Below are 13370 nucleotides of genomic sequence, written 5' to 3' on the forward strand. Positions count from 1 at the left end.
GTGAATTTTTGTAACAAATAAGGAGTTTCTGCTGGGTTTTATTTATTTATTTATTTATTTTGGTATCATGTCTGGTTAAGAACCTTTTGTCTTATTTATGAGGTGGGATGTAGGATAATTACATGATGAACTGGGATAATTATGAATTTCTTTTAGTTGTCATTTTAGTCATAGTTTGGAAATCATTGCTAATTTATTCATGTAACTAACTTTGATGAATTAAAATTTTTGCATACATGGCAGAAACAAAATGTTTATCTAAGGAGGCTGGTGGGTCTGTCTAGCACAGACCCACCGCTGGAACGAGACAATTCTACTGCAACAGCAAAGACACGAGTCGGCAAAGTTCTTTGTATTGCTCGTGCACGACGGAGAGAACTGTGATGAGCGTCGTTCCTTCGCTTGACCCCAGTTGCTCTCGTCTGCTCCCTCGTAGCACTGCTCTTTATTGTGGTTACACGTCTATGCACAAGTTCATTAACATATGACGTTTTACACAGGCATACATGTGAACAAAGAGTACCTTATCCGTGTGTACGTATAGGCATGCGTGTGTGTGGGATCAACATGTGACCCTGTGAAGAGTCCCCAAAGCTGGTGCCAGGAGTCCAGCGGTCCACCTAAACAAAAGGCACTTATACTTACGCAGATGCAGATACAGAGTAGGTGTCCTCCTATAGTATAAATCAAGAAGAGAAGGTATGACCTCTCTCATGACCTTAGGGTGTGTATGTGCATGCCAGAACACTCTGGAAGGCACACACAGTCTTTACAGACTGCTAAGGATCAAACCTCTATCAGTCTACAAACATTTATATACTTTCTAAGCATAAATGATTATAAATTTCTATGCATAAATGGCAATAATAAAACATAAACCCAAAAGAGGCTGTTTTTTCTTGGCCCCAATAGTTAGAAATAGAAGCGAGGAATTGTGTTTATTTATTTATTTCTTGGTAGGCACTTTGTTTTCCTACTTATTCTAACCCAGTTACTGTGTTCACAGTGTGTGCCAACCCAAAACTAAGTAACCTGAGTAGCTTGGATTGTAAAGGGATTCTTTTTGCACAAAAATGCAGCCACTATTTCTTCTGTGCTTTAAAATGGTACAGAGCTCCAGGCTACTTTTTTCTGGTTGTTCCACACAGACTTTCCTTGATGCACATTATCTACGGTGTCCACTCAGGCAGACTGTGTGTTGGCGGAGGCATGTCACAGTCTTACTATTTCAGCTACTCCCCGCTCTATTCCTTTGCCCTATAGGGGTCAGGAAGACCTGACACTGTCCAGCCGTGCTTGAGTCACAGTATTTGCCACCCACTCAGTGTGACCCGTGTGCTCAACACCCGTCCCTTGTAGCAGCAACCTGCCTACGCATCAACTCTCCTGTTTCCCCATTAAAGCGGACTCAGTGAACACTTGTTTAATGTTATTTAACTTGGTGTTATTGACCGTTTTAATTACTAATTGTGGTGGTATGTAAAGTTCATGATGAAAGGTGTCAAAATCTGTTGTCTCCTTGGGTGCTAACATTAAGAAGAGCATGTTGTTACAAAGAGATCAGCAAATGTCAGATATCTTTTTAGTCACTTGAACAACTAGCAAACTTAGAACTTTAAAGTAGCAGTTAGCGGTTTAAGTCTTTTGTTTTTCCCCAACCATTGTTTACAATAACTCACTGCTAGATCAAAAACTGTTTACATCAGTTCACAACACTTCATCTTCACTTCAGTGGTCATAATGTTATGATTAATGAGCGTATACTTGCAAGAAAGAAGTTGAGTCCTTTGGAATTCTGCATTAATGATTAATAAAGCATCTGAGGTGGTTGTAGCTCAGGAGGAAGAGCAGGTCATCCGGGGCAGTCACTCTAATCGGCAGTTAGTCTCTAAAGTATATCCATCATTATGAATGTGAATGATAGATAGAAAGCCTTTCTGTAGAAGAAGCATTGAAAGAAGTTCTTGTATGGCCGGGTGTGAACGGTTGACTGAACATGCTACACTAACGCGTTTCCTCACAGAGTAAGAAGGGAGTGTTGTTTCAGAAGTCTTGTGATTTATTCAAATGCTGCTTTGCAAATCTAAGATCTGCTGCTGTGTTCTTTTTAGAAGGATGAGGCATTCTTATGGCAACCCTTCTAAGCAAACCATCCACGAGGTCGTGACGAATTGTAACATTTAATGTGCTGAGCTGAGCTTTTTTTTCTCCTCCCAGTTTCTCTGACCATTGCACAGTCTGGTCATGCAGTGAATTTACTGGGATGTCTGCTTCTGGGAAGATTTTCAACTGTCTCAAATCTATTCTACTTGTGAATTATCTTGATGCATAAAACCTTCAAATTGAAAGCGTGTGTACTTGCATTTTAACATTTTGAGAGCAGGTGTTTCTTCTTATGTCGTCTTTCCTATTAGGTGTTTTTCTTACAGTGGCTAATTAACAGTTCTAATTATGTTTGGCTCGAATTCTTAGATTCTGTGTCATTTTAGCAGGACTCCCCCTTCTATGGAAAGAAGCAATAGTCATGAATTTTCTCCTTTAGATCATTTGTCTTGTTTTGGATTGATGAGCACTCTGGTTTTTAAAATTCTTCGTTCACAAGAAGTAAGCTTTGTTATAATGAGCAGACAAATGTTGGACTTTTAAATAAAGAAAGGGGTCCTACAGCTCACAGTATTTTACTGTTTCCCTGAAATAACTGTTCTGATCCATAGTATGTGACCAACCGTAAATTACTCCACATCCCCAAGCAGACAGGAGCATCAGCCAACACTGAATCTAAATGAGTATTTCACTGTGGACACTGTTTTTTGATACCAAAAATTGTCAGTACGGCTTTAAATTAACACAGTGGTTAATTGAAAAGTTAGGGGAGAAAATTACTGCTTCTGTCTACTAAAGAGACTTTAATCGAAGACTGCCTTTAATATCTACATCTTAACATCACTGTGTTTCTGGAGGTATGCAACATATGGATGCATAATTTCAGTAAGACGATTGATTTAAAACTAGTGGAGATTAAATGGGTGAACAGGATCCAGCAGTAATACTTTTGTTTCAAGCAGCTCTAATACATGCCACACTAATTCATCACAGGTGCTTTCCTACAGGTCTATAGGCCTGATAACTATTAATCAGGCTGAACATCCAGAATTGCTGCGCCAAACACCTGTCTCCATATTGCCCTCTGAAGGCCTTAAATCACACAGAGTGGAGATTGTCTGTTCTCAGTGCTGCAATGACTGCAGGTCAGCACTACCAGAATGGTCATAGTTTTGATGGATGTTCATCCTCTTTGGGTTGCAGCTCATCTTGTGGCTGAGCACAAAAGGTCAGATTCTTGTCTTTGCCGTTTGCTCTACATCATTGTTCAGTTTTCCATTTGGTGATGGAGACTACAGATATCATGGATATTAATTTATTCAGAGAGAGCTGTGATATCCAAATGAGTGTTCTGCACATTTTGGATTGGCAGAAATTGTTAGAATCCGTCTGTGTGTAATATGGATGTTCCATCCAGTAGTTGTTGAGTCGTTTCACTTTGAAACTAAAATCTCTGTCACGCTAGTTTAAATATTATAAATGTCAATATTTCCAAGTACATCTTTTGCCCATGACACATTTCTGTGGATTAAGATTAAGCTCATATTTCAACAAATGTTGAAACCAAGCATTTCATAGCTGAGCTTGGTGTTTTCTGTGGGGAAAAAGGTTACTGATTACAGGACCTGTGACTTTGCAAAGAGTGGTTTCCAAAGAATTTTAAATTAAATTATTTTACACTGAAATTTGCAAAGCTAATCTGAACCCTAATAATAAATCAGGTTAATGGGTCCCCTTTAGGTCTCAAAGCGCTGCTTGTAGCTCAGAAACCCCAAGTTGAGGAGTCCGTTGAAGTATGAGTGTGTGCATAGTTGAATCAGCCAGGTGGTATGAAGAAGCACGATACAGGGAGTGCAGAATTATTAGGCAAATGAGTATTTTGTCCACATCATCCTCTTCATGCATGTTGTCTTACTCCAAGCTGTATAGGCTCGAAAGCCTACTACCAATTAAGCATATTAGGTGATGTGCATCTCTGTAATGAGAAGGGGTGTGGTCTAATGACATTAACACCCTATATCAGGTGTGCATAATTATTAGGCAGCGTCCTTTCCTTTGGCAAAATGGGTCAAAAGAAGGACTTGACAGGCTCAGAAAAGTCAAAAATAGTCAGATATCTTGCAGAGGGATGCAGCAGTCTCAAAATTGCAAAGCTTCTGAAGCGTGATCATCGAACAATCAAGCGTTTCATTCAAAATAGTCAACAGGGTCGCAAGAAGCGTGTGGAAAAACCAAGGCGCAAAATAACGGCCCATGAACTGAGAAAGGTCAAGCGTGCAGCTGCCAAGATGCCACTTGCCACCAGTTTGGCCATATTTCAGAGCTGCAACATCACTGGAGTGCCCAAAAGCACAAGGTGTGCAATACTTAGAGACATGGCCAAGGTAAGAAAGGCTGAAAGACGACCACCACTGAACAAGACACACAAGCTGAACCGTCAAGACTGGGCCAAGAAATATCTCAAGACTGGTTTTTCTAAGGTTTTATGGACTGATGAAATGAGAGTGAGTCTTGATGGGCCAGATGGATGGGCCCGTGGCTGGATTGGTAAAGGGCAGAGAGCTCCAGTCCCACTCAGACGCCAGCAAGGTGGAGGTGGAGTACTGGTTTGGGCTGGTATCATCAAAGATGAGCTTGTGGGGCCTTTTCGGGTTGAGGATGGAGTCAAGCTCAACTCCCAGTCCTACTGCCAGTTTCTGGAAGACACCTTCTTCAAGCAGTGGTACAGGAAGAAGTCTGCATCCTTCAAGAAAAACATGATTTTCATGCAGGACAATGCTCCATCACACGCGTCCAAGTACTCCACAGCGTGGCTGGCAAGAAAGGGTATAAAAGAAGAAAAACTAATGACATGGCCTCCTTGTTCACCTGATCTGAACCCCATTGAGAACCTGTGGTCCATCATCAAATGTGAGATTTACAAGGAGGGAAAACAGTACACCTCTCTGAACAGTGTCTGGGAGGCTGTGGTTGCTGCTGCACGCAATGTTGATGGTGAACAGATCAAAACACTGACAGGATCCATGGATGGCAGGCTTTTGAGTGTCCTTGCAAAGAAAGGTGGCTATATTGGTCGCTGATTTGTTTTTGTTTTGTTTTTGAATGTCAGAAATGTATATTTGTGAATGTGGAGATGTTATATTGGTTTCACTGGTAAAAATAAATAATTGAAATGGGTATATATTGTTGTTTGTTAAGTTGCCTAATAATTATGCACAGTAATAGTCACCTGCACACACAGATATCCCCCTAAAATAGCTAAAACTAAAAACAAACTAAAAACTAATTCCACAAACATTCAGCTTTGACATTAATGAGTTTTTTGGGTTCATTGAGAACATGGTTGTTGTTCAATAAATGGTAAATGGCCTGTATTTGTATAGCGCTTTACTAGTCCCTAAGGACCCCAAAGCGCTTTACATATCCAGTCATCCACCCATTCACACACTGGTGATGGCAAGCTATATTGTAGCCACAGCCACCCTGGGGCGCACTGTCAGGAATTTTTGAGGAATAATAACATTATTCCTCAAAAATACAACTTGCCTAATAATTCTGCACTCCCTGTATAAGAACCAGTCTATTTACAATTTGCCATGTTAAAAAAGGATAGAAATATTACTTTTGCTTATAGAAAGTGTCAAAACAAATTATGTGATTTGCTCAAACAGAGGTTTTTGCTGTGTCTTTAAAGCAGTAAAAATTTTAAAACTAACTGCTTATGTTCCTTCTGAAACTGTCTGATTTTAATCTTGTGTTTTGCTTATGTGCTTAAAAGATGCTCGAATATTCTTTTTTTTCCCCCCATTCAGTAGAGCCTGCTTAAATTGGTTTCCTCTTCCTTTTAAGGTTGGAGAAAACAACCGGACATTGACAATTCATAGGAGGAATTCGATTGCCCCCAGTAATTACATAGATGTATCAAAAGGGGATTGAGATTTCTTGCAAGGTGTCATCCACAGACAGTGGTTAAAGGATTAAAGCTCAGTGTTGTGCAGATGCTAGGAGTAGAACAGAAAGGACTTGGAAATTTCAATATAAATGTAAAACAGTCTGGGAGCCACAAACAAGAGCGGAGGCTGACACTGTCTCAACAGACCCTTGTATTCGATGGCTTCTGTAAGGTGCTGCTTCATGCAAACAATAACTGAAAATGAGCCCAACACTGAGTCATAAATCACATTTGCCAAATATTTTATTTTCTAAACAAACAAAACAAAAAAACAAGCGACCTCTTTCAAACACTTTCGGAATCCCTTTCTCCATTCCTGTGGCTACTTGTCATCAGACTTTTACCGAAGGCAGCCAAACCTTGAAAAAGAGACATTGTCAAACACTGTGCTCCTTGTAGCCAGACTGGAATATCTTCAAACATCTTGAAATAAAACTACAAGACTGACTTCACACTGGGCGAAAGAGCTTTTTTGTTAAGTAGCTAAGCATCTAGGCAAGTTCACTGTTATTTATGGTCGTACATATATTCTTACCGAAGACATTCTTCAGGGTGTTTTGGGCTCTGATAGAGGCCTTTATGTTTTCTGGCACTACGCAGTGGTGTGGACTGCAGCTTGATCTTGAGCACTGTGGGTTGCGGCTCCATGAGGTCTCTGGGTTTGTGTGGCCGCTGAGCTGCAAAGCCCTCAGCTACCAGCGAGGTTGAAAAATTGTCACCGCCGTCTCCCCTGGATGCCGACGTGCAGGAAAATGTACAAGTCCGAAGATGCGAGGGTCTACAATCTGTGGCCCGCTGTGCAAACTGGGGTTGTAAAATCTTGTTTTGATGGTAAGAAATTGCCAAATGCAAAAAAAAAACCCAGGGAAGTATATGTTGCCTGTTTTCCCCGAGCTACTCAATGAGATAGCGGTGACGTGGAAAGCAAAGCCATACAGTGAGAAAACACCCCATCGTGGGGAGCTCCCTGCTGGATTGTAAGGGGGATGGAGTCAGTCAGCCTCCGCCAGATGCCGCAAGTGGAGCCAATGGTAGTAAGCCATCTTCACCCGAAGACGTCTCTACCCTCATCGGCTCCATCCCTCCCCTCCAAGACAGACCGTTTTTAGTCTAGCCTTATGGATAAGTGCTACAAGGCAGCAGCTCTGTCGGTAAGAGCCCACAACATCTCCATGGTAATGGCTTACTAAGCTGAGCTAGAAGAGGCCCTGACAGCTAAACCAGATTCCACATCCATCCATCCACTTGTGCTTATCCTTTTCAGGGTTGCGGGGGGCTGGAGCCTTTATCAGCTATCTTAGGGCGAGAGGGGGGTACACCCTGGACAGGTCACCAGTCTGTCGCAGCGTGAACACATAGACAGAGATAACCATTCGCGCTCACGTTCACACCCACATCCACACCTATGGGCAGTTTAGAGTTCCTTTGGACTGTGGGAGGAAGCCGGAGTACCCAGGGAGAATCCACGCAAACACGGGGAGAACATGCAAACTCCACACAGAAAGACCCCGGCCTGATGGTGGAATTGAACTCAGGACCTTCTTGCTGTGCGGCAACAGTGCTAACCACCGTGCTGCCTTCTTGTGAAATTCTACTTTTTTTTTTTTTTTTAATTGTTATACAAAACAAAGTGTAATGCAAGTCTTTGTTATGTTGTTGGAAAACCTCCATCTCCTTTAGGCTACAGGGCAGAAGTCTTTAGTCATTAGTTTGCCTTCACAAGTGTCTGGAAGCTGCAGAAAGGACTCCACTACTTTGTTCATAGGTTCTGCTGAAATATTGAATCATGTCAATAGTGGCAGCACTGAACAGATGGTGAGCAACTTCACAGCAATCAGTTTTCTGGACCATGATGTTGGGAATGGTGACCCTAGATTAGGTTATATCTACCAGCAAACATGTAACGCTGTATCCACGTTGTCTCTACAGTTCTAGATATGGCACGCCACGTCCCCCTCTATCGAGCACTACTGGAGCTGCTGAGGGCCATTTCTACCTGCACGGCACTGGTTCCTCTGCTGCTGCCTCTGACTGGAGACCCAGGCCAGGATGAGGAAGAAGAGGACGAAGAGCATGCTGAGGGCCAAACCTCTGTTGGGATGCTGCTGGCAAAGATGAAAACATGCGTTGACACATACACCAATCGCCTCAGGTGACACAAATAAAATCAAGTGGGAATAACTCTTTTCACCTTAAGAGAAAGCTTTAATGAGTTTAAGGTTTTAAATTTTTAAGTGATCTCAATTATTTAAACCATTTATGGGCTTCTTTTGTTTATTTGTTTTGTTTTGTTTTTTCTTTTTTTTTCATTGCATTTTAGATTACAAAAATCAGATCCTTTATGTCACCACAAATTTAAGTTGAATATTGGATGTAGCCAAGACCTTACTATCCCAGTTCTTCATTATCATTAACAAACAATACTGCTGAAGATGGGCTCTTTATCTCTCAAGCTGTATTCACACTTACCATTAAAATGTACCCCAAAAGGGACACTGCCTGTGCTCTGTAAAAAAAAAAAAAATGTATGTGCATTTTTTATTATATCCAGCACGCTCAGCTCAACCACTGCTGCTGTAAGCTTTTTGACAACATACTGTAGTGAGATTGACACACACACACACACACTGTGTACATACATGTCACAGTGCCTTGTTATGAATGATGCATTTGAAGGTATTTTTAGAAAATGCCTGCCATGAATGTTGCAGTAGCTGTCATGCTGCCAGCATAGTTTATTTAACATACCAAGGGGCAGCAAACCTTGTAGTTCATAACAGGTTAGTGAGAGCAAGATAGCTTATTGAAGGCATATAGTGGTTGGTGCAGGTAAGATTTTGAGCCACAGGAGTTTAGAATCCATGTCAGGTGTAATGGGAATGTCTGTGATATAACCTAAGGGACAGATGTCATTTAAAATGACAGACCTTTATTGCATTGTGTTGCCTTTCTTGTGTGGAGCATCATTTTGATGGCCATAGGACATTATACAAGCACAGTACTCACATTCCAGGTCCACACACAAAATAGGGACTTTAATTTTATTTTTTTTAAAAAACTGAAGAAAAATACCCAGGCACTGAGAGTGATCACTTGAACTGTCAGCTGTGTTTCCTAGGGACTTGTCTTCATTTTTAAGTCACAATTCTGGGTTGATGAAAGCAGCTGTTGAGCCCATATATTTGGCAGAATGTAAAATACTGTTTTAAAATGTGCAGAGCAAAGTTCTAAGAGTGGCCATGGAAGAGAAGCACCACACAAACACATTGTTATCTTATATAGCAATTTTATTTTCTTTCAGGGTAAAAATGTGTAAACTGGGGATGGGGATTGTTATCTAGATTACTGACGTGGTTATATTCCCAGAGAAGTGGATAATTTAAATAACAGGCAACAGATCTTAATAATAATAACAATAATAATAATTTATAGCAATAAAACCTGCATCCATATAATCATCTTTTGTTTCAGAAAAATTTCTAAAAAAAAACAACAAGTTATTAAACAGCACAATCTGTGTGTGTTCCAGGTCAAAGAAAGATAAAAGTAAAGGTGTGGCAAAATCAGAGAGCTCAGACCCAGAGCCCGAGGGTTTGACTCTGCTGGTGCCTGACATCCAGAGGACAGCTGAGATAGTCTACGCTGCTACTACAAACCTACGGCAGGCCAACCAGGGTATGTATACACAGCCTAACATGAGGCTTTATTACCTAAAAAACAACTGTGTTTGCCGAGTTCTCATTCTCTGCACTGTTTGCTCTAAATCTGAAGGCTCTCAGGTCACACTGTTCAGTACATTTAAGTGAACACACCACATACCCAGATTTGTATAAAAACAAGTTTGGAAATCAAATATTTTTTAAAAAATGTGAAGCTCTGAGACGCCCCTCCCTCCCTCCAAATTTCCCGTGTCACAACTTGAGCTGAATGATTTTAGCAGGTGCCAGATCTATTGTCTTTAGCTTATCAAAGTCTAAATGACTGACTGCAGCCCGACAATTTAATTTCAATCAAGGACACCATTGGACTGTTATTGAAAATTTGAACTTGACCAAACTGTCTGAAACTGCAGGTCACATTCACTGTTATCTAAATCTGCTTCTAATGTTACCCTGTAGCTTTTGTGGTGGATGATGGACTATATGCTACTAAGATAAGATAAGATAACCTTTATTAGTCCCACACGTGGGAAATTTGTTCTGATGTCTTGTTTAAATTTGCTCCACATTCCTTGGCCTATGTTTTGTTTTGGGGGTTTTTTTTCTCCCTCCTCCAAGGTGGGTTCTGAAATGTCGTATGAGCCCTACAAAGATAAACAGTCAGTTAAAATTGTAACACAAGATTCAGACTGAAGAATAGAAAAGGCCAAAGTACATATGACCTAACATGTATAAGACATCGAAAAATAAAGAGAGACAAGTCATTAGCCATCTTAAGGTAGCAGTGCCATCAGTAAAATGTCTGTGTCATGATGAAGCATGACACATTTCCTGTTTCTGCTGCTTCACAGTATTACAATATTAGGTTTCTCCCACCCATCCATTTCTTGCTACTCCCTGCATTAAGTTTTTATGCTCTGTCTACATAAATTGGTCATCTAACTGAGCACTTAGGTGGGGAGCTGGCTATTAGACTTGATGGAAGTGTGCATGTGAGGTAGGGGGCTATAGATAAAGATTAATGTTCTGTCATTTCATGTAAAGAAATCCATATAGCAAAGGGCTCTATGATTACCAGTTATGCAGAGTTGTCCAGTGTATAGCTTTGCAGCATTAGTGCACAATACATGAATAATCTTTTAATTAGTGTAGAGGCTTTAAGAAATGTCTCTGACATGAGTTACCATCCTCCTCTGTTTTGATTATATTGACTGAGAAGAGAAAAAGTCCCTTTGAAGTGTTCAGTTATCTGAACAGGCCAGATAATGATATCAGCCACTGCTCTCTACAGTTTGTATTCCTCCAAGATTCAATTGCAGTTCTGTTTGTTAAACATATCCTTATGGAAAAATTGTATAATATTCTTTCTTGAGCTTGTAAATAATTGTCTCGCAATTGATGACTGTTGATGTGCTTGAGAGCAGGAAAAAACTGTGAATTTGATTTAATGGTGGAGGAGTAGAGTACTTTTGAGCATATTGCAATTATAGGGTTCATGTCTGTTAGCACACCTGCAGAAACCCTGAATTCTAGGTTCTATTTTAAAGCTTTAGATAATCTATTCCACAGAAAACATTGGCCAATCATAGATCTTTTAAGTAAGAGGGCAACATTTTCTGTGGAATAGGTTGTCTAGATTATCTTTTACATTCTGTAAAAGATCTGCATATTCATCCATTAAGTTGGTCTTCGCCTTTGAAATCTTCCAGGACAATTAGCTGTGCCTTTGCTCTATAGAGTAGGCAGACAAAAAAAATTTGAGTCTTATATTGTAATTATATTGCTGCTGTTGCCACTATTTCCTTTTTACACTTAATCTCAGCAGTGGAAATGGAGAGCATAGCCTTTGACCCATTCTTGTTTTTCTCGTAAGTTTTATCACTTCTATCATTTTTCCTGTGTTTGTGAAAGCTGCTGAGATCACCTCAGTGGGCCAGCAACTATGAGCCTGCTGCTGAATTGTAAAATATTTTGTCACAATACTATTTAATTGCCTTGTTGCTTATATGTCTTGGTAGCTAGGTGAAGACAGTATTATTATGCATTAATCTCAGAAAATACAGTTACTAAATGTAACACTAATAGACGTAATGTATGCTGATTGAAATTCAGTATTTATCCAAAAGTCTTAGAAATAACTCATCCCTTTATAGCGCCTTGAATTAAATAAACAAGGCTGAATAACTGTATATAATGCAATGTAGGTCAGTGACATCTAAAATTGAAGCCTCCAAACTGAATTGACTTAACACTTCAAACTAAAACTGAATATTGACTAGAACCTTAATGAAGCAAGAATTTATTACAGAACCTTTATGTTTGAATGTATTGGTTTTAGTTTGTACCTCATCAATTTCCATTTGTGAATGTAGCAGGACATAATTTATATTGCACTTCCTCAGTCTTCATTTGAGTTAAAGGACACTTCATTTCTAAAGGGACTCTTAGATGCACAGAAAATATCCCTTTGTTCAGTGGTCCTGGCTACATTGGTCAGACACACACAAACTGTGCACCAAATGGATTTAGTTGCATTGGTTTCTGAAATCCCATTTTGAAGCCTCTAGCTGAGTATTTGTCATTGTCGTCTTGGTGTTTTGAAACCAGATGTGATAAGTGAGAGGTAGAGTTGACTTTTATTATTAACTCTCAGTATATAACAAACCTGTTGGGCATGTGGGAGGTTTTGGTAAAGATGAGCACAGTGAGAAACACCTAAACATAAAACACACACATTCCTAGGTCTTTTTCCTTATTCTGGGCTTTGATATTTTTGCTCCCTACTCTCAACCTTTTCTTTACCAGAGAAGAAACTAGTGGAGTCTTCAAGGAAGGTGTCAAGCCGGCCGAAGCCCCTGTCCGTACTCCGCTCTCTGGAGGAAAAATATGTAGCTGCCATGAAAAAACTACAGTTTGGTGAGTTTCTATCAATCAGTAAATATATACACACAAAAAGTAATGCACCATTCTGCTATAAATCTTCTTGTTCTATCTCATGTCTGACATGCTTACTAATGTCTTCACACCAGTATTCTGAAAGGGAAGCAGAATCAGGCTACTTTCCCATCCAGCTGATCTCTTTTGTCTTGTCCATCACTCTCCACTCAGCCATGTCATGATTAATTACACTGTTTTTGCTGTCTTGCAATTGATTTTGTAAGCAGGTTGATGTCTGAGGTCATTGTAAGTGACTTGACTGTAAACAGTGTTTGGGTATGCAGACAGCATAGAAATAGACAACTCAAGACAGGGTGGCTGTTTCATCTGAATGTTTCTCACGTTATGACTCAAGCTGTATATTGTTTAAACAATATACAGCAATATCTGAGCTTTTTTTGTAGCATTTTAGCTATAAAAGATATTGCACTTGTTCAGTAACTTACACACTTTTGTTTTTTGTGGTAAAAAAGTACAGTCAGATCGGGAGTTAAAAATAAATTCAATGAAGGTACAAGAGACTTGTTGCATAAGGATGTTAATAAAAATTGTGTGCAGTATGTGTCATTTTAGCATTTAACTAAAAAACAGTTTTTCTTTTAAATTTTGTTTTGTTACTAATCCCTGTTATTACCAGTTTATTCACAAGAAGTTCACATTCCTGGCCATAAAGCACAAACATCGATGTCAGATCAGTTGGATCTGAGATCTTAAAAAAA

At 39.9% G+C, this 13370-nt stretch overlaps 1 protein-coding gene across 4 annotated transcripts in view; it reads left to right on the forward strand.

The window, feature by feature from the left end:
- The window catches only part of birc6 (baculoviral IAP repeat containing 6), a 129148-nt gene that overhangs the window by 95608 nt on the left and 20170 nt on the right, over positions 1–13370 (forward strand). For all 4 annotated transcript variants that reach the window (XM_082558084.1, XM_082558087.1, XM_082558086.1 and 1 more), the window contains exons 65-67: positions 7985–8207; positions 9585–9730; positions 12520–12630. In XM_082558084.1, the coding sequence (XP_082414210.1) occupies positions 7985–8207; positions 9585–9730; positions 12520–12630 (480 nt within the window). The remainder of the gene's footprint in view (positions 1–7984; positions 8208–9584; positions 9731–12519; positions 12631–13370) is intronic.

This window comes from Aulonocara stuartgranti (assembly GCF_965226115.1).
Source record: "Aulonocara stuartgranti genome assembly, chromosome: 13".
Taxonomy (NCBI): Eukaryota; Metazoa; Chordata; class Actinopteri; order Cichliformes; family Cichlidae; genus Aulonocara; species Aulonocara stuartgranti.